The sequence below is a fragment of the Pseudorasbora parva genome, chromosome 22 (genome assembly GCF_024679245.1).
Source record: "Pseudorasbora parva isolate DD20220531a chromosome 22, ASM2467924v1, whole genome shotgun sequence".
Lineage (NCBI taxonomy): Eukaryota > Metazoa > Chordata > Actinopteri > Cypriniformes > Gobionidae > Pseudorasbora > Pseudorasbora parva.
In genome coordinates this window covers 38,380,308-38,402,465 of record NC_090193.1, presented here as the reverse complement: position 1 = coordinate 38,402,465, position 22,158 = coordinate 38,380,308, and the positions used below count along the sequence as shown (strand labels likewise).

Here is a 22,158-nt window from a genome sequence, read left to right as displayed (position 1 = left end):
AAAAAATATTTAATATATTTTTTAGTTTTAAATATATATATATATTTATGTGTGTGTGTGTGTGTAAAAGTGTATATGTGTGTGTGAGTATGAGTGTGGGTATGAGTGTGAGTGTGTGTGTGTGTGTGAGTTTGTTATTGTTAGTATGAGAGTGTGTGTGTATTAATGTGTGAGTGTGTTAAGGGTAAGGGTGGGTGTGTGTGTGTGTGTGTGTGTGCGTGCGCGTGTGTGCGTATCTGTGTGTGTATGAGTGTTTGTGTGTGTGAGAGAGAATGTTTGTGTGAAAGTTTGTATGTGTGTGTGTGTGTGTGTGTGTGTGTGTGTGTGTGTGTGTGTGTGTGTGTGTGGTCATTTTGACCAATATAAGCTCAGTTCAATGAGCCCTATCAATCAAATAAATACAAAACCTGTCCTGATTTTAAAAAAACAAGTTGACAAAAAGACTGAATCCAATATTTGGTAATGAAATGCTACGTGCAGTGCACTTTATCAGGGAATCCTACCGTTTGATTCCCAGAGAGAGGGTCTTGTGTGAGCTCTTGACCAGACAAATGGCCTCCAGTCTGTATCCGCTGAGGAGAACCGAGTTAACACTGACTATCTCATCACCCATCTGGAGTCGACCCAGAGCTGCTCGGCTTCCGTCCTCCACCTAAACACACAAACAAACACAAAGAGTTTAAGACATCAGGAGAGGCAAAAACAACGTCCACATCTGCTTCACCACAAGAGTCCAGCCCTGATAAGAGCAGCAGGAATAACAGCAGCTCTTCCTGCTCATCTCTGACATGTCCAGCGTTATAAACGGAGCATCTGTGAGCTGCGACGGATGTGGTTTGTGTCTCTGTCCATCTGAGGTCTGCTGGAAGTTCTGCTCAGGAATGATACGTAACCGGAAAAATTGTATCAAATTTTCCTTTAAAAAAATTCTGGTTTCTATTTTAATAGTTTTTACTAAACATAATAAAAAATAATAAATCACAAAAACAATAAATATCTTACCAAATAATTCACAGTGCTATTCGTACTTTTAATAATTAAACAAATGTATTCAGCTGATTCAATTTTTTTTTTATTATATTTTCAATATATTATTATTTATTATTTTAAACTAAAACTGAATAAATAAAGTAGATTTCATACAGCCTTATTTTTGTCAAGAAAATGTTTAAAATGTATGAATTCAGCTGATTGATTACACTTTTTGATTTTTTCTAATATATTTTTGAAATATTATTTTTAATTCAATTTATACAAATAATTAAATTAAATAATACAACATTTTATAAAAAATAATTATATTAAAATAATTAAATTTTATCAAAATAAATTAAACAAAATTAGACTAAAATAAATAAAACATTAGCAGTAATGATAGAAAAAAGTAAAACAAATGAATTAACTTAGAAACTTAAAATTTTCTTAGCAATATTTACACATGTAAATAATAATAAATAAAAATGAACAAAAAAGTATATCAAATGATTAAAAATGCATAAATAATTAGATTCAAAGAAATAAAATATATTAATATATTTAACACATTTACTGAATATAATAAAATTAAATAAAACATAAGCTAGGCAAAAAATACATAAATAATAGATATCAAAGTACAGTACTATAACGAGTGGGAAAATGTTAAAAACTTAAAATAATAATAATAATAATAATAATAATAGATTTTATTTACAACGCACTTTTCACTCCGAAGAATCTCAAAGTGCAACAATGAAAAAAAAAAGAATAACAAGCAAAAATATAGAATAATACAAACAATCAACCAGCACACGACAGTAAAAAGCTTTACTGAACTTATAATAACCTATGGAAACTAATATTTGACACATATCTATTGTATTAAATCTACACAGTAAAAAAAAAAGCTGGTTGCCTTAAAATTTTAAAGTTAATTGAAATTAAACATTTGATTTAATACAATGAACATTTTTGAGAATCGACAATCTTTATTCAAATATTTTTAAAATATTTTGTAAGCATTGGGTAATTGTGTGGGCTTTTTGTGTGATGACGCAGTGAAACTTATGCTATTTTCATGATTTATCAAAAAAATGTATGATGACTAATATTTTGAGTTTCTATTTATTAAACCAATTTCCTTTAGTGTATCAACTCAAATTTCTAATTTCAATAAATTCTAAATTTTAAGGCAACCAGGTTACTTACTTTTTTAATTTAAACCAACATTTTTTTACAGTGTACACTGGGTCTTTATACATTAATTAAACCGTTGAAAACGGAATCCATATATTATAAAATACAGAATCTGGGATATAATAAAACAGATTTCATACTCATAGAGCCCCATTTTAAGCATGTTAAGAAGACAAATGTAATGTTTAAACGTATTGTCCGTTCAGAAAACACTATCAGACGATTTAGCCTTGTGTCCAGACTGACATCAGCCTACAGGACCTTGATGAGGACAGGCTATGAACAAAGGCCTGATGCTTCAGCCTGCAGGAGGCCTATCGGATCAGATGCCATGCGCTGGAAACCCGAGTGCGCAGATTAAATATTCAGGAGCTTGAAACTTTAGATTACAGCCCATAAAGTCCAGAGCAGCTGATCTGAGATCAGTTTAGGATTATCATTGGTAAGGGTTCAGATGCTGGTTTTGGATAAAGTGCAGTAACGCAAGGTTCACAAACTTCATTTGCTAGCTCTAGACTGTCTTTATAATATAAAGGATACAGTTACAGGAAAAAATGATGGGAATTGTAATTAGATCCCGTTTGTTTATTGTCATATGGTTTAATCTGCAGAGGCCAGAACTCCAGACAAACGACATCAACAAATCCTGATCGAAATTTCATATCATTTTCATTTTAAATGCCTTAAGAATTGCTGTGCTTGTTTGTATCGCTGCACAATTTGTCCAAAAATTAAAGAAAATCAGTGATTATATATTAATATGAACAACAACAAAAACATGTGTTGTTATTTACTATATAACTATCATTTATCATTTAATAATAATAATAATAATAATAATAATAAATTTTATTTATAATGCACTTTATATTAAACAAAATCTCAAAGTGCTACAGAATTTAAAAACAAAAACAAAACAATCAACAACAATAAATAAATAAAACCGAAAAATAAAATAAAATAAATTAAACAAGTAGCAAGTCAATTAAAAGTCAATTAAAAGCTCTGCTAAAAAGGTGGGTTTTAAGACCACGCTTAAAAGTATCTATAGTCTGTGGAGTCCGCAGGTGGTCAGGGAGAGCATTCCACAGACTGGGGGCTGAAGAGCAGAAGGCCCGATCCCCCATAGTACGGAGATTGGCTGTGGGAGTTTTGAGGCGATACAGCGAAACAGAGCGGAGGTTACGAGTGGCTGTTTGTGTGGTGAGGAGTTCCTTGAGATAGGAGGGAGCATCACCATGGATGCACTGGTGGGTAAGGAGAGAGATCTTGTACTCGATCCTGAACGACACAGGAAGCCAGTGGAGTGATTTTAGAATGGGGGTGATATGGTCGTATTTGCGCACCCTCATGAGGATCCTAGCAGCGCTGTTCTGAATACACTGCAGCCTCTGGAGATTTTTGCTAGGGATGCCAATAAGGAGCGCATTGCAGTAGTCCAGCCTGGAGGAGATAAAGGCATGGACAAGCTTCTCCGCATCAGCCAGTGATAGAATGGGACGAAGTTTGGCAATGTTTCTGAGGTGGAAGAAGGAGGTCTTACACAGGTGTTTGATGTGCGCTTCAAAAGTAAGCTGTGATTCCATTCTGACCCCCAGATTCGTGACTGAAGTGGAAAGAGGAATGACCTGATCAGAGAAAGCAATGCTGGTGATAACGGACTTCTGGACCTGAAGTGGAGTGCCGACTAGGATAGCTTCAGTTTTGGAGCTGTTTAGCTGCAGAAAGTTTTGCTTCATCCACGCCTTTATCTCATCCAGGCAAGTGATCAAAGTGGAAGGTGTGAGGTCAGCAGAGGGAGATGAACTTGTCCTAAAGTAAAGTTGAGTGTCATCAGCATAGCAGTGAAAAGAAATCCCATGCCGGTTGATGAGACGGCCAAGGGGGAGCATGTAGAGTATGAACAGGGTGGGTCCGAGCACAGAGCCTTGAGGGACACCGCAGGTGACATTGTGTGACAGGGATGTAGCTTCTCCTAACGCAACATATTCAGTTCTCCCAGTGAGATAAGAAGAAAACCAGTTGTGGACCGAGTCAGAGAGACCAATGGTGGAATGTAAACGGTGAAGGAGGATGTTATGGTCAACTGTATCGAAAGCTGCAGTTAAGTCCAGGAGGATGAGAAGGGATGGGGAACCAGCATCTGCCGCCATCAAAAGATCGTTTGTGACCCTGACCAAGGCTGTTTCTGTGCTGTGTCCTGAGCGGAAACCAGACTGAAATTTCTCATAAAGATGGTTATGCTCCAAATGGACCTGAAGCTGTGCAGCAACAACTTTTTCCAGCACCTTAGAGAGGTATGGGAGGTTGGAGATGGGCCTGTAGTTGTCATTAACATCTGGGTCTAAAGTAGGTTTTTTCAGAAGTGGTCTGATGATAGCAGTTTTAAGAGATGAAGGAACATGGCCAGCCTGGAGGGAATTATTAATAATCTTGGTAATGAATGGACTTAAGACACTGAGGTTAGATTTTACCAAGGCTGTAGGAAAAGGATCCAGTGCACAGGTGGATGGTTTCATTTTTCTGATGATGTCCTCAACCTCGAGCTGTGTGATGACGGAGAAGCAGCAGAGATGTTGGAAGGTCCCTGGCTGTGGATCAACAGACGGGACAGGCAGAGCGGAGGTGCTAGATAGGAGCAAGTGGATGTTGTCTACTTTGTTCCTAAAAAAGGTCATGAACTTATTGCACCTCTCTTCTGTGGCTTCTGAAAAAGAGTGAGTTTGCGGTTTGAGGATGTGATTAATAGTGGAGAAAAGTTTCTTGGAGTTTCCAGGGTTATTGTTGATGATGCTAGAGTAGAACTGTGACTGAGCATCTCTTAAACACCTTGCGTAGGCCTTCTGATGATCTCTATAGGCTTGCCTATGAACAGTGAGTCCTGAGAGCTTGAGACGCCTCTCAAGTACGCGCCCAACCGTCTTCATCTTCCGCAGTTCGCTGGTGTACCAGGGTGCTGAGCGCGAGAAGGTGACCATTCTAGTTATGACAGGTGCGTGAAGATCTAGAAGGCTGCTCAGAGACTTGTTGTAGAAGTCAACCGACTCAGAGACTGAGGAGAGATCAACAGAGGAGAATTGCTGAAGGTCTGTAGTTAAAGAGTCTTGGTTAATCTTTTTCAGGTTCCTGAAGCAAATTTGACGGGAATCTTTGGTAAGGGAAGAGGGGCGTGGCAGCTCCAATGAGATGGCCTGGTGGTCAGACACACCCAGATCATACACCAAGAGGTTTCTAATATGAGGAGAGTTGGAAATGACCAAGTCCAGAGTGTGCCCCCTAGAATGAGTGGGTCCATCCACATGCTGTTGGATTAATATAGTTAATAATAATAATAAATAATGTTATTAAATAAAAAATAAAATAAATACTACTAGCACAGTAAAATAAAAAGTATTTAATACAAATAATATTGATTTTATTTTACAATATACTGATAATATTAAAATACTAATATTTATGTCTTAAATTCTTCATTTTCAAACATTAAAAACCATCTACCAGAAATGTTGGTGGAAATCCACAGGAAATGTGTGTGTTTGAGTGGTAAATATCAAGTGTGTTTGTGTAATACATGAATAAATATACCTTTCAGTGACCCTGTATAATTAAAATCTATCAAAATTAACAAAACCTGTTTGTTCAAATTGCAATGTCAGCAATCTTGCATATGCTTTATTTATATAAAAACTATTTTTTTAAGCTTGTAATATTTAATAAAAATGTCATAACTGGACCTTCCACTGCTTTATGTTGATGAAGTGCAGGATTCACCAACCATTTAGTGTTCTTAAGCCCCGCCCCTGCCCTCAAGTTACTTGTAATGCCTTACCCCCAACATTGCTTTTAAGTGCCACGCCCACATCTCAACAGCCAATCAACCACTGATGCACAAGCCCCGCCTCGTCGTTTTTTGTCAACTTGATTTCAATAAGCCAATATTCATTACAGGTTTTTGCTCTTAAACATGCAACATCAAATTCATCCTGTTTGGTGTGTGGCCTGAAGTCACGTTTGAATATCTCCTCACTGACCTCAGATCAGTCTAACAAATCACACACACTCCTCTGAGGCTGCAGCTCTCCACACTATCGCACAGTCACAGTGAGTTAGTCTTTCCTCCTCTCGACGCATTATTAAAAGCCTGAAGTATCATAACACATCGCCAAATCATCCCCAAATTCATCCACAAGCTGAACGTCATCAGCTCCTCACTCCCATAGGATGAAGATGGAGCTCTTTCAAGATTTTTGTGGTCTATCATATTTTCACCCCAAACACACAATAGAGAAGGGATGTTCAGTAACATACAGTACACACACACACACACACACATATAAAGCAAATAGACAAGTAGTGAGTAGAAAAAAAACTTAATGCAACAAAACTAAACATTTTATAAGAAGTAATATTTATGTTAATAATAATGATAAAGACTAAAATTTTATAAAAAGTATATAAAATGATAAACATCACAAAGACTGACTTAAAACATCTATTAATATATTGAAATATATATATATAATAGATGAAATTACATTTATACAATTAAAATAAGTAATAAAACACAAAAAACTTAAATAATAATAACAACAATAATAACAAAAATATTAAATACATAATTTTGATTAAAATAAATAAATTATACAATATATGAATATATAAATGTATTGTAATATATAAAAATAATTTAAAAAAGTAAATACAAATAAACAAACAAACAACAAAATTAAACTAAAATAAATAATCTAGAAGTAGTGAGTAGAAAAAAACTTAATGCAAATTAATAGATACTCAATATTTAAGTAATATTTACACATATATAAATAAATAATAATAGATTTAAAAATATATACAATTATAAAAATGCAAATAATTAAATTAAAAGAAAAACAATATATTAATATATCCAAATAAATTAAAAGTATATGAATATAATATTCACATATTAAATTACATTTGTATAATTAAAGAATAAAACACGACAAAAACAAAATATTTTCCAAGTGATATTTTACACATATCTATTATATTAATTTTTCCACAGCATTAATTACATATAGCTGCCTTTCATATTTTAGGATGGGGGTTGATTATCATATACATGCACAAAAGTACTCACATGAAATATCATTATCTGTGTGTGTGTGTGTGTTCCTTGTTTGACAATACTTCTGAGCGCCAAATGTCCTCACTTATATAGTAAAATATGAAAACAACTCACTAGTGAGGACATTGGACTGGTCCTCACTAGTTAAAAAGGCTTATAAATCGGCCAAAACAAGTTTTTATTTAAATCTGTTGTTTTGTATGTTTCTGTGATGGGTAGGTTTAGGGATAGGCTAGTGGTTAGTCAGACTATTAGTGCTTTTTTGTGGGTAAGAATTGTGTTTAAAAAATCCCTTATTTTGGGGGTGGATTCCGGGAAATCTCCCTTATTTTCAAGGTTTAAATGTTGACTATGGTGGCGTGTGTGTGTGTGTGTGTGTGTGTGTTGCGAATGAAGTAGGCTACCTTGGTGATGATGAGCGGCTCGCGATACTCCAGTCCTCCTCTGAGAGTGAACCCCCACGGCGAGCCTCCACTCAGCTGGAACTCCATCAGCTCTTCACCTCCTCCTCCATCCTTCTTCTCCTCATCCTCCTCTTCGAGATGATCCACTGACTTGTGTTCTCCTGCTGGAACTCCACAGTCCGCTCTGGCACGCACAGCTTCCATGGCTTCATTAACTCTCCGGCGAGCTTCCTCTCATTGTGTGTAATCTCGGCTCCACAGTGAGAGTCGAACAGCGTCCGCGCTCCAGATATCAGCGCGAGTCGCCGAGTCGCTGAATGCCCGGCGTGTGTCACTCAGTCCGGCTGTGGCGTCTGTAGTTTCAGCTCAAACTGTTCGACATGCTCAAACTCCTAACTCCATCGGGATCAGAAGAGCAGCGCCACCTGTTGGGCACATCAACTTCCCTTATTGTAACGTTAAAATATATTAAAGAAATACATTTTAGAACAAATATCAGAATAAATGCGCGCGCACACACACTGTCCCTATCTCTAACCTACCCATCACAGGAAACATTCTGCATTTTTACTTTCTCAACAAAACCAAAAAAAAAAAAACCTCATCCTGTACGATTTATAAGCCTTCTGAAAAGTGGGGACCGCTGGCTGGTGATCGCAGGTTTTGCTATCCTTTGGTCCCCTTAATGTAATATAAGCAAGGACAAACACACTCACACTCACACACACACACGTATATGTCCATATTAAATAGGCCTCCGTAACATTTATTTATTTTATGTATTTATTTTACCAAAACAGCACAAATAAATAAACATATAAAGGTGGATTTTTAAAAAAAATGTATTGAATATATTTTATGTATTTATTAGAACAAACCACACTGTAGAAAAAACAAACTTATGTTTTGAATAACAAATTCGGCTTTTAAAGTTTATTAAACTATTTAACATGAAAAAAGTTGAGATGACTCAAACAAAGTTTGTACAACTATTGACCCTAAGTTGAGAAAACTCAAAAATGTTCTGCCGCTGGTTGCCTTAAACTTTTACGTTTTCTCAGTTTTTTTAAAGTGTACACTGTAAAAAAAAGGCAAATTTTGAACTTTTTAAGTACAATCGACTTGGATGTTTAAGTTATTTATACTTAAATTATGTTAAACTGACTTTAAAAAATGAGTTACATCTTGTATAACTAATAAAAACAAGTTTAACATTTCTTAACTTATTTTGATGAGTTAAAACAATGTAAAAACATACGTTGTCATAACTTATTGAACATAATTTTTTTACAGTGTAGCAACAATAAATAAATATAAAGGTGCACATTTTTTTAAAATATTTTTAACATTTATTGAATAAATTTTATCAAAAATAAATAAACAAACATATAAAGGAGTAAATGATTTTAAATATTAAACATTTATTGAATATATTTTATATATTTATTTGATCAAACCAGTAACAATAAATATATACACATAAAGGTGCTAATTCTTTTAAATATTTAACATGTATAGGAATGTATTTATTTATTTATTTGACCAAGCCTATTGCAAAATCTTTTAAATATTTAGCATTTATTGAATGTATTTTATTTGTTTAATCAAACCAGCAACAATAAATAAATTAAAAACAAACATATAAAGGTGCAAAATCTTTTTATTGAATGTATTTTATGAAAAATAAATAAAACACACATATAGGTGCAAATTCTTTTAAATATTTAACATTTATTGAATGTATTTGATTTGTTTATATGACCAAACCAGCAATGAATTGAATTGAATGAATGAATGAATGAATGAATGAATGAATGAATGAATGAATGAATGAATGAATGAATGAATGAATGAATGAATGAATGAATGAATGAATGTGGAGGTTTAATGAATAGACAGAAGTAGCAGTTCCGCTGTCTGGTGTAGAAATGACCAAATGAAGCCCAGATGTATTGCAGAACAGTTTTTCTCAGTGTTATGCTCAAATAAAGGAGCATTTTCATCCAAACTCTATTGACTGATGTCACAGAAGCTTGAGTTCCTAAGAATAAGGACATATGATTCATATGATTTAACAGAACTCAATGCAATCTGTTACTTCAGCTGTATAACGGCAGAATGTGTCAGCGGCTTGTTCCTCATTTTGTGTTCAGTTGGGGTTTCCCATTTTTCCCATATTTAATCATCATTCAGCTTTTATATTGAGGCTTGACTAATGTGGAGACGTTCACTTCCACATCAAGGAATCCTTCTGAACTCAAACCACATTGATTCATAACTTCAGGTGAATCTGCAATGAACCCCAAATATTCACTCCTCGTGTCGTTTCTGCTGCATCTGAAAGGTAGGACTCCTCCATTCACGTCTCTGTTGTCTTCTTGTAAAATCTCCAGTGCTATAAAAATACCCTGACTTTAAAGCAGCACTGGGTAACTTTTGCTCTCGGGGTCCCCCTACTGTCGTAAGCTCTGTCGTCCTACATCAGGGGATGCCATCGCGCGTGCATTTGTTGACATGACAGCCCTGATAGCCCTGAGCTAGTGATGCGCGGGTCGTCTCATAACCCGCGGACCCCATATGTCTGTTTAATGGTCGCGGGTGCGGGGCGGGTTGTTAAAAATATATACAGTGGTGCGGTGCGGGCCAAATAACTTCATAAAAGCGTCCCGCGGGTCGGTGCAGCACTAACAGTTCCCCTGAACACTGCAGGAGGAGTTCACATGCAGGTGTTCTTCTGGCGGCGCGTGTGAAATGTCTTCATCCCAGGTACAGTCAGTGGCTTATGTTTCAGCATGTCATATTAATATAATTTCATGGATTTTATTTTTTTCAAACGGCAAATAATCACGATGCTCACGTTTACAAGCCAGCGTCATTATAGTAGTCTATTGGTTAGCGTTTTACAGAATCTATATGATACTTCAGTTCAATGTTTGAGTGGTCGGTAATCACCGTAACAAGCAGGACAGCATCGGTCGGGCACGCCTCCTTCAGCTCACGCCGACGAGCAAACGCTGGTCACATGTTGACCCTCGTCCTGCCTTTAATCACAGCACTTTTTCGTTTCCTCTTATTGCTTTCCTCCAACAAAACCTTTGCTTTCTTATTTGTCTCTGCTGCTTCGGACATGACTATATTATCCGACGAACAAAGTTGGGCTCGCACGTCCGAATGTAAGGAAGTGTGGGTGTTGGTGGAAGTGACGTATATGCCGTAAAGCAGTCGAATTTTGTAGTTCTTTTTGTTCTCGGGTTACTACCCGAAACCCGAAGTTTAAAAGTACGATTAAAAACGATACAGACCCTGTCAGGCTATGGCAGACGTGTCATTCAACCTATTGTTAGTCGATTTATCATCACAAGAGTCTTGAAAATATATTATGAAGGTTGAAAAGTTACCTAGTGCTGCTTTAAATGTTCACGTTCTCACTCACTTTCCAAATTGTGCTCCTACAGGATCGTCTGTGTCTCTACGGTCCAGTTGTAAATATCCTGATGGGTATACATTTCAATCAATGTTATGGACACACAGATCAAATGATGGAGAAACAGTTGCAGATCATAGGAAGGACTCCCGGTATATATATAGAAATGATCACCATAACTGTGACCTAACAATTAATGATCTAAAAGAGACGCTGGCACATATTACATGAGCTTCACTTACAGAAAAGGAAACTCTACTTTTAACTTAACGATTCCATCTGAACTCTCTGTACTGTATGTCACAGGTAAATATATCTCCATTAGCTAAACTTTCACTTGGTTTGAATCTTCTCTTTCCATTCTTTATATAGAGACGTGTGTTTTATTAGCTCTTCAGGTGACGGTCGACTCTGAGTGTGTGACTGAAGGTCAGAAGGTCACACTGACCTGTAAAACCAGCTGCCCTGCGACCGCCGGCGAAAGCTCCTTCATCTGGTGGAAGAACGAGAGGTGCTTGAATCATTCCCGAAATGCACTGCTTGTTTCAGCGGTGAGCCGCATGGATTCGGGCCTATACTCATGTGCGCTGGAGAGCTTTCAATCAAGACGCTCGGCCGAGACGCTCCTCGGTGTCAACCGTGAGTGAGGACACATACGGCAGTAGACACGCAAAAGTAATTGTCTTGTTTTGGGGAAAATAACTCAAAATTAAGACAGTTTTTGCTTAAAATAAGCTAAATAATATGCCAATGAGGTAAGAAAAATAATGTTAATTCAAACAGAAAACAAGATTATTTTTCTTACCCCATTGGCAGATTATTTTGGTTATTTTCAGCATTTCAAAGGCTCTTAATTTTAAGTTATTTTTTCCCAAAACAAGACAATACGTTTTATTGTCTAGTAAATGTTTCTCAATGTAAGAATTTTTAGATATTTTGATTAGAAACAAAAATACTAAGTAAGAGAAGCATTTTTTGCAGTGCAAGTAGTTTCGGCTTTTAGTCATTCCCGGGATATGAATTCTTGATATCAACAATTAAATTTTCACTCGTTACAATGCCAATTTTGATATCAGAAATTAGATTTTTACTTGGCTAGTTTTGATACCAAGAATTACATTTCAACTAGTACAAATGTTATTTCCGATATCTGTAAATGTATTTCTGATATGGGAGAGTAATTTCAGATATCTAAAATGGCATTCTTACAAGTCACAATCAGATCGATCATATCAGATATTAACATTTTGATGTCAAAAATGAAATGTTTTACTAGTAACAATACGGCAAGCCATTTTGACTTTTATTCATTCACAGGTGTTTCATGCATACTGAGCTTTTTACACTGTTAAAGACTTGGATTCCCATCCTAAACATAGACAAAGTTTCAAAAACTAATGTTGGACGTTTGATGGAGTATTTCTGAGTCAAAAATACTCCTTCCGGTTTCTCACAAGTTTCGGAGAGTTTTTTTTCGAGTATGGGTCGACTTGACGTTAATAGAACGTAGGGCTGGGCGATAAATCGATTTTATGGATTAATTCGAGTTTTTAGTTTACGACGATTTTTGTGAATGAAAATCGGTTTTCTCTTTAAAATCCGCCGACGCTCCCCTCTGGGCTCCCGTAATGGCTCAGCACTCCCCGCGCGCGTTTGCCACACAGATACACGAAAAACAAGGATAGCGTCTAACAACATACAGTGTCATTCGTAACAATACCCCGCTGCAAAGTGTGTTTGAAGTCTGAACGGAACCGCGCTAGGCGCTACTCATTTAAAGCTGCGCTGACACTAACGCATCTCGTGACAGGCTCGATACACAGCGCTGGTGATCCAGTGAGAGAGCGTTTAAATTCACCACAGAATTAATACCATCGCTACTGCAAGATCTAGTGGAAGCGATTCTGTTATAAGAATTCTGTTATAAACCACAGATATCAGATCAAACAGAGCTGAGCGAAGGTCAGGGGTTTCAGTCACAAATCACCAACGTTCATCATGATTTACTGTAGTAACACCACATGGATTTAATGTTGTTGTTGTTGTTGTCATTATTTATCTCAGGATTCGTACAACCTTTTGAGATTGAAATTCAAGCACTTTCCAGTGGTTTTCAAGAGCTCCACACTTATTTCCAGCACTTCAAAGCTCTAAATATCCGATTGTAATGTTATTTTTAATGTGATGGTTTGTAAAACTAAAAGTTTAAAGGGGTCTTGTGAAAGAAAAAGTGGAATGTTTTTTTTAGTTTATTTTTTAAAAATGTGTAATCCATTTATCTAGCTTTTTTTATCTAGCATATTTTCTGTAGCATTTTTATTTAAAAAAGATATTAAATGCCCACCACTATAACCAGCAGAAGAGCACTTATTGATTTATTAGCGATTTCCACTCCCTAATGTATGGAGAAAAGTACAAAGTCACAAAGTCTCAGGAAAAACTAAACTTTTCTTCAAATTGTGACTAAATTACACAGAAAACAAGTAAAGAGCTCCTTTAATAATCACTGAAGCTGTCGGTAAGTTCAGTGTGAGACTAAAACAATGCTAATCTATATTTAATAAGAGCATAACATTTAAATTTTCCCTATACTTCTTTTGCACACTACTGTTGTTAATAAAAGTTATCTGCATATCAATTCATAAACCTTTGATATGTATACTGTATATTGCAAAAGATATGGTGCCCATTTATACTGTGGAATAGTCGGGGGTTATTCACACTCTACCAAGCCGCAAATATTTAATTTTACCTAAACAAAATAAAGTTAAAACTTGTTTTGAATAATTTCTTTGTCATCTGCAGATTGATTTTAAGTAGGGGGAAAAAAAAAATCGTTTTAAATCGTAAATCGAATTTTTGGTGAAAAAATCGGGGATTTTTTTTTGGGCCATATCGCCCAGCCCTAATAGAACGGAAGGTCCTTGTATGGGCCGTACGGGCTCTTCTCCCGGTGGGGTGTGCGCGCGCGTGACTAGAGCGAGAGAGGAAATGCACGCCCTGCTCTCAGGTGCAGATCCACTAGTCTGAGCAACACTTCTGTCGCGCCGTGCTCCACTTTATTCCTATGGGTGACATCAAGCGACTTTAATGCGCCCGCACAGCATTCTGGGAAGGCAGCGCTGCATTTGAACCGATTTGAACGCAGAAATGACGGGAAGCTTCACAACATCGCTTCAGTCGTGTCGCAATAGTGGATCTCCACGGTCACTGCTGTCAGGACTTCACCAAATCATACCAAAGAAGTGTGTTTTTGACGGAGCGGTCCCAGCGATAAAGGTTCGGTCCTGCTTTGGAAGCAGCCGGTGAGTAAAACTGCTTCAAATTTCTGTTGTTGGCTATCGTCGCGTGTATCAGTAAACGACACGATCGTGTATAATGTTAGTTAATTTATCAATGAAGCATGCGATCTATGGTGTGTGTTTAAATACATTTGTTTAGCTGACTAATATGTCAGTTTGTTTATTGTAAAACCACCCAAACCTAAACCTAGGTCTCACCTATCGTTCTCACAAAGCGTGCTTCTTCATTCAAATGCGCTAACGTTACTCCATTGTTTTTTTAATACACTATCTGATGTGCAAAACCGTTTTGCTTGCCACTGCTAAGGTTAGGTCGCATACAATAGTCCATAAACCGAATCATGTCCTCATAAACTGCGAGTAAACACACACAAATGTTGACAGGCCACTAAATACAGTCCATACCACAGAGACGGACGTCCTGCTGTTGCTGTTTCTCCTGTTCAATTTATTTCAGCCTCAGATTGATTCTGGATCAAATCTGATTGATAACCATGGTTTATTTAGGGTAACGTTTTATTTTCCATGCATGACGATGTCAGCTTTCAGAAGCTCTCGTGCTGTAGCTGCACGCTCGTCATTCTTTAGCTCCGCCCACTCGATACGCCTCCAGCCGCTCGTTTTTTTCCGGAAAGACTCGGTACAGCCCATATTTCTTTTATAAATATAATAAAACTAAAGACTTTTCGGAGATATGAAGGATGCAATACTACTCTATAGGTACTCAAGATTGACGTGAGATTGACTGAAACTGAGTGTTTCACCCCCCCCTTTAAAATGCTAATTCTTGATATCAGTAATTATATTTTCACAAGTGAAATGCTATCATAGGCTGCCATTTCTTTCTTTAGTTTATTTGGATAGGGACAGATACAAAAAAAAACATAGATAAACTTGAACATTCATCTGATGTTTGCATCGTAGTGTTTCTAGCTAAAGCTAATTCACAACACTTGACCCTAATGAGGCTATTTAATAATACAGACTAACACTGTTAAAAAAGAAATTAAAATAAACTAGATGCAATACAATAAAAAAAGGAGGAAAATAGAAAAACTATACATATGAGCAGTATTGCTCTTGAATTAACCATAATTTAGTTTTGTTTTTTTGTGGAAAGCATTCAAATTCAATTCCTGATATCAACAACTTAATTGCTACTAATAAAACATTTCATTTTTGATATCAACAATTGAATTGCCACTGGTGACAATGTTCATTTCTGATATCATGAATGTTATTGTTACTAGTAAGAAAGCATTTTTAGATATCTGAAATTATATTGATATCAGGAATTTGAATGGCTGTCTATGGTGAAATTTCACGAGTGAAAATATAATGACTGATATCAAGAATTAGAGTTTTTACTAGTTGAAATTCAATTGTTGATATCATGACTAAAGGTAAAACTGCTTGCCATACTGATGAGAATCTCTTGATCCGTGTGTGGTTGTGTGGATGTGAAACTGATGGATATTTACAGCTCCAGATGTGATGAATGAGAGAGCGGGAATCGTCACACTCCTGACTCTCATCGCTCTGCTGTTGATCTGTGCAGCTCTCTGGATGATGAGGATGTGAGTCTGCTTTACATTTGTGACCCTGGACAACAAAACAAGTCATAAGAGTCCATTTTTTGAAATTGAGATGTATACATCATCATCAGCTGAATAAATAAGCTTTCCATTAATGTATTGTTTGTTAGGATAGGATAATATTTGTCCAAGATACAACTATTTGATACCATAGATACCTATGTTTTTCATGTTGTATTGTAAATGTAGTGCGATTTGCAACTGCAATCACTCATGGACTGGGCAAATGTCCACTGTTATTTACTGTTATTGTGAAGCGTCCTTGAGCTTAGGAAAGGCACTATATAAATAAAACTTATTATTATTACTTGTAAATCTGAGTGTGCAAAAAAAAAAAAAAAAAATCTAAATATTGAGAAAATCACCTTTCACCTGTTAACTGTCACCCCCCTTTTTGAAAATATACATGAAAATTCACTATCTAAATTTAAATGGTTGCAATTCAAGAATGCTTTGGAATATAGCCATAATTTTGGCTATACCATAGTTTGGTCTCATTTTAAAGAAGACAGTTAGCAGAGAATTGCTCAAGTGAAATCACTTAAAAAAAATTAAAGTATAAAAAAGTTATGGAAGTTTAAATTTACTGTAAATCAAATATACTGTACTAGATATTTAATATTTAATATAAAATATATGTTACAAAATAATTTGTACTCTAAAATTACTATCAAATCAAAGCCATATGTCTAATCAATTTGTGCTCCAAATTTGAAGTTGATATCAAAAAAATTGAAGTTCCCATACGAGAGTTTGTTTAGGCGTTGTACCACAAATAGCCACCAGGTGTCATTGAAATTCCATAGATTTTTTAAATGCAATTTCCTGTCTCAAATGTATATATTTTTGTCCAAATATCACAAAACAGTTTGCAGATATAGAACCGTGAGACTCAGACCTTTCCGACGATATGTGTTTTGTCAAGATTAGAAAAGGTTTTTATTATAAAGTAGTTAAATAAATATGAAACATGACGACGCCACTTGGGGAGGAACCCGCTAGAATAATTTAGAGCACCGTTTCCATGGTAACACAAGGTCCGATTTCAAAACGGTTTTCACAGGATGAATATTGAGTCCGCAAGCTTTCAAATGATATATAGTTTGTCAACATTAAATCAGGATAAATATAGGATATAATTGTTTTAAACATGCAATGGCAAATGGGCCCACCGGTGGGCCAGAGAGAGTTAACAGGTTAAAGTTGTCCAAATGAAGTCTTAGCAATGCATATTACTACTTACTACATATTTTTTGTATACATTTACGGTAGGAAATGTATAAAATATCTTCATGGAACATGATCTTTACATAATATCCTAATGATTTTTGGCATAAAAGAAAAATGGATCATTTTGACCCATACAATGTAATGTATACAAATATACCGGTGCGTTTTATGACTGGTTTTGTGCTCCAGGGTCACATTTAGTAGACGTTTGTATCCAAAGCCTCATGTCATCATGGCCATGTTCTCTGTCTTTCTAAACAGAAGAAAAAAACAACAATCCCTAGAAAGACCTGAGGGAAAAGAGAAACTCACACAGGTACACATTAAACATGAATGATGAGAATCTAAGAGAATGTGATTAAAAGGCTTGCCTTCAATTTTGCATCATTCCTGTGAATGCAAAGGACTCAACGCTGGCTGCGACCTTTGACCTGGAGGAGGAAGGAAAGTCAGTTCATCAGGACGTCCATTTCTGCAAATGTCCAAATGCCGGACAGTCTTGTGCAAAGGAAGCAGATGTCCTGTACTGTGAGATCGCAGTGCCCTCCACTGAGCCACAGAAGAACTGCAGAATATAATATCAGTTTATATACACTGCGTTTTTAACCCTACAAAGCCTGACATACGAGGAAATAATAATCTGAAAGATATATTTAAAAAAAAAAGAATGGAAACCATCTAAAATTTGCATATGTGATTTTGTCAAGCATCACATTTGATGCATTAGACTTTTATGGCTCATATAGTCTGACATAGTGAGAACATGGAGTAATAAAAACAGCTCAACTTTATGCTGCTATTTATAAATATATTAAATTTTAAATTCAATTATTAAACTTTATGCTGATATTAAAAGCTTGTAATGTAAATCAATGACCTTTATAACACTATAATAAAAAAAAAACTTACATAAAATACATATTAATATCAGTTGTCACTCTATATCTCCCAATAATATGCTTTAGTAAGACATTTAAATACTTAGTTTTAAAATATATAATGCAATGCAATACAGTGATGACTGAGAGATGAACAAATAAATTAACCTCGAAGCCAGATGATCATACACCGATCAGGCATAACATTAAGACCTATTTTAATATTGTGTTGGTCCCCCTTTTGCTGCCAAAACACCCCTGACCCGTCGAGACATGGACTCCACTAGACCCCTGAAGGTGTGCTGTGGTATCTGGCACCAAGATGTTAGCAGCAGATCATTTTAGGCCTGTAAGTTGCGAGGTGGGGTCTCCATGGATCGGACTTGTTTGTTCAGCTCATCTCACAGATGCTCGATTGGATTGAAATCTGGGGAATCTGGAGGCCGAGTCGACGCCTCAAACTCTTCTTGTGCTCCTCAAACCATTCCTGAAGCATTTGTGCTTTGTGTCAGGAGCATTATCCTGCTGGAAGAGCCACAGCCACCAGGCAAGCCACACACACACACACCCGGCAATCCACGTGATGTAAAAGAAAACGTGATTCCTCAGACCAGGCCACCTTCTCCCATTGCTTCGTGGTCCAGTTCTGATGCTCACGTGCCACTGTTGGTGCTTTCGGCGGGGTCAGCATTGCCACCCTGACTGGTCCTACTACCAGCATTAACTTCTGGAGCAGTTGGAGCTCCAGTAGCTCGTCTGTTTGATCGGACCCCACGGGCCAGCCTTCGCTCCCCACGTGCATCAATGAGCCTTGGCCGCCCATGACCCTGTGGCCGGTTCTCCACTGGTCCTTCCTTGGAGCACTTTTGATAGATACTGACCACTGCAGACCGGGAACAGCCCACAAGAGCTGCAGTTTTGGAGATGCTCTGACCCAGTCGCCTAGCCGTCACAATCTGGCCCTTGTCAAACTCGCTCAAATCCTTACGCTTGCCCATTTCTCCTGCTTCTAACACATCAACTTTGAGGACAAAATGTTCACTTGCTGCCTAATATATCCCACCCATTAACAGGAGATGAAGAGATCATCCGTGTTATTCACGTCACCGATCATAATGTTATGTCTGATCTGTGTTTTTGATACTAATTTGATCATGATTTGTCTAAAAAAGTTAGTCCAGTAAGTGTACATTTTACACTAAAAAGGCTTTTACTTGCTAAAAAACATGAACTATCAATCAGACGACAGAAGGCTTGTGCAGATTGTGTACAACAGGTTTTTCAGCAACGTTTTAATCATTCAGAGGGGTTAGAAATGTGTGAATAAAATATAACAGCGGGCTTTGGGTTAATTGATGCTACTGGTTTGCACTCCATCATATCTTGTTTTTGCGTGCATCTCTTTTTCACTCTCATATACAGCATTTGTATATCTTTCATATAAATGTGCAATAATGTATTATGTTTAACTTGCCGCTCCTCTCCGTGGAGATCCTCCTCGCCTGACGTCAGTCGCCATTTGTGCCGGTAACCACGGCAACCACTAGCCTCCCCTAGAGAGATGTGTAGTGATGCTTTTTTTGCATTTGTACTGTACATTACACACATATAGCTCTTGCAATGCATTGCTGCCCTAAATGTATTTTGTTGATATTCTCTGATATTAGTTTGTCTCTACATCAGCTATAATCATTAAGAATTTACACTCAAATGTTTTCTTTAGTATTAAACACTAATAAACACTAATAATAAAAAATAAATATTAATTTATTAAGATTTTACTTCCACAATTAATTCCACATGGATACGTGCCTGTGTTTGAGATAACAAAAGCAGGGTATCCTCTCCATATTAACACGTCTATTTATAGCCCGTGCTGCATCTTTTTTTAGAAGGCATGCTATTGATGCTCCGCCGTCTCTGGCGACCCGGTGCTCCGCAGCGTCTCAGGCATCGGGACGGCTCTCTGAGCAGCTGGCCCAGACATTCATGTCCCTCACACATGCAGTGTCAGAAGAGATATGAGACAAATCGGATGTACTATATAATAATGTTTATAAAACACGTTTCTATCTGTGCACATACATATTTATTTTTGGTGTACATGTATATGCTATCTATCTATCTATCTATCTATCTATCTATCTATCTATCTATCTATCTATCTATCTATCTATCTATCTATCTATCTATCTATCCATCCATCCATCCATCCATCCATCCATCCATCCATCCATCCATCCATCCATCCATCCATCCATCATTTTATCCATGTATCTATCATTTCTATCCATCCATCTTTTGTTCTATCCATCAATTGTTCTATCTATCTAACCATCTATCTATCATATATCAATCAATCTATCCATCCATCCATCCATCCATCCATCCATCCATCCATCCATCCATCCATCCTATTATCCATGTATCTATCATTTCTATCCATCCATCTTTTGTTCTATCCATCAATTGTTCTATCTATCTAACCATCTATCTATCATATATCAATCTATCCATCTATCCATCCATTTATCTATCTATCTATCTATCTATCTATCTATCTATCTATCTATCTATCTATCTATCTATCTATCTATCTATCTATCTATCTATCTATCTATCTATCTATCTATCCATTGTTCCATCCATCCATCCACCCATCCATCATTTTATCCATGTATCTATCATTTCTATCCATCAATCATTTCTATCCATCCATCTTTTTTTCTATCCATCAATTGTTCTACTATCTAACCATCCATCCATCCATCTATCTATCTATCTATCCATTGATCTATATTTCCATCCATCCATCCATCCATCCATCCATCCATCCATCCATCTATCTATTATTCCATCCATCCATTCATTGTTCCATCTATCTATCCATCCATCCATTTATTTATTTCCCTCACACATGTAGTGTCAGAAGAGATATGCCATATTGGTGTCACTAATATGCTGGAGATTTGAATGATAACTGAGGAGCTGTGACCCCATCTGGAAGGCTTTTAAAGAGGCTAAAGCCCCGAGAGACCCCATACCATCTCTGACAGAGAACAGATCGCTTTCAACTCACCGCATTGATTCTTCACCCACTGTTCGCTTTCATTGATGCCATTAAATATTCAACATTTCCAAATGCGAGTGCATTATCATACATTTTGAAACAGATTAATTGAATCGCTCTGAGCATTAAACCCAATATACAATAGCCTACAGCCCAAAATGATACAAATCGGATGTACTATTACTGATGTTTATAAAACACGCTTCTATCTGTGCACATACATATTTATTTTTTGTGTGCATGTGCAAAAATGTTGTAGTACACTTTATTATGGCCATGCTATCTATCCATCCATCTGTTGTTCTATCCATTGATCTATCATTCTATCATTCGGTCTATCCATTTATTCTTCCATCTATCTATCTATCTATCTATCTATCTATCTATCTATCTATCTATCTATCTATCTATCTATCTATCTATCTATCTATCTATCTATCTATCCATCTATTCATCCATCCATCTAATTAACCATCTATCTATCTATCTATCTATCTATCTATCTATCTATCTATCTATCTATCTATCTATCTATCTATCTATCTATCTATCTATCTATCTATCTATCTATCTATCTATCTATCTACATTATACTGTTACAGTACATCGCAGTGAAGTCGCAGAATGATGACAATGTAATTATAAATCAGACCATCGTATAAAGGTTTCCGACCATTATAAAGTTTAAATGTAACTTTTACTACGACAGAAACAATGTCGCAAGTTTCCCTGCGAGACGCAAACACGTAGCGGATACGTTTCCTGTTTCTCCTACAGGCGCTTTGTTGAGGCAGCGGACGGACTGAGCCATTCACCTGTGGGTGAACACAACCGTACAAACACCAACAATACTGACAGAGCTCACACTAAAACAGTGTTTGGATGTGTATTGCAGTTTAATATCTATCTAGCTAATATAAATCACATGTATGTGCTTAAACAGCGATTTTAGGCTTTTGTAGATGAGCGGTGT

The 22,158-nt window shown here is 36.5% G+C and overlaps 1 protein-coding gene and 1 long non-coding RNA gene across 5 annotated transcripts in view; both read right to left on the bottom strand.

The window, feature by feature from the left end:
- The window catches only part of shroom2b (shroom family member 2b), a 51,370-nt gene extending 43,297 nt beyond the window's left edge, over positions 1-8,073 (bottom strand). For both annotated transcript variants that reach the window (XM_067431164.1, XM_067431165.1), the window contains exons 1-2: positions 7,687-8,073; positions 504-652 (exon numbers count right to left, since the gene is read on the bottom strand). In XM_067431164.1, coding sequence (XP_067287265.1) covers positions 504-652; positions 7,687-7,890 — 353 coding nt within the window. In that variant the 5' untranslated portion in view covers positions 7,891-8,073. The remainder of the gene's footprint in view (positions 1-503; positions 653-7,686) is intronic.
- A 2,669-nt stretch (positions 8,074-10,742) lies between these two features.
- LOC137058139 (uncharacterized) lies at positions 10,743-20,329 on the bottom strand. Of its 3 annotated transcripts, none has more exons than XR_010900601.1 (5): positions 19,928-20,329; positions 19,590-19,668; positions 17,395-17,802; positions 15,894-16,014; positions 10,743-11,603 (listed from the first exon to the last, which is right to left on the bottom strand). It is a non-coding gene; the product is annotated as an uncharacterized lncRNA (long non-coding RNA). The 3 variants fall into 3 exon arrangements; XR_010900602.1 differs by lacking the exon at positions 10,743-11,603 and having other exon boundaries at positions 15,877-16,014; positions 17,395-17,527; positions 17,609-17,802; XR_010900600.1 differs by lacking the exon at positions 10,743-11,603 and having other exon boundaries at positions 15,877-16,014.
- Between the last annotated feature and the right edge of the window lie 1,829 nt (positions 20,330-22,158).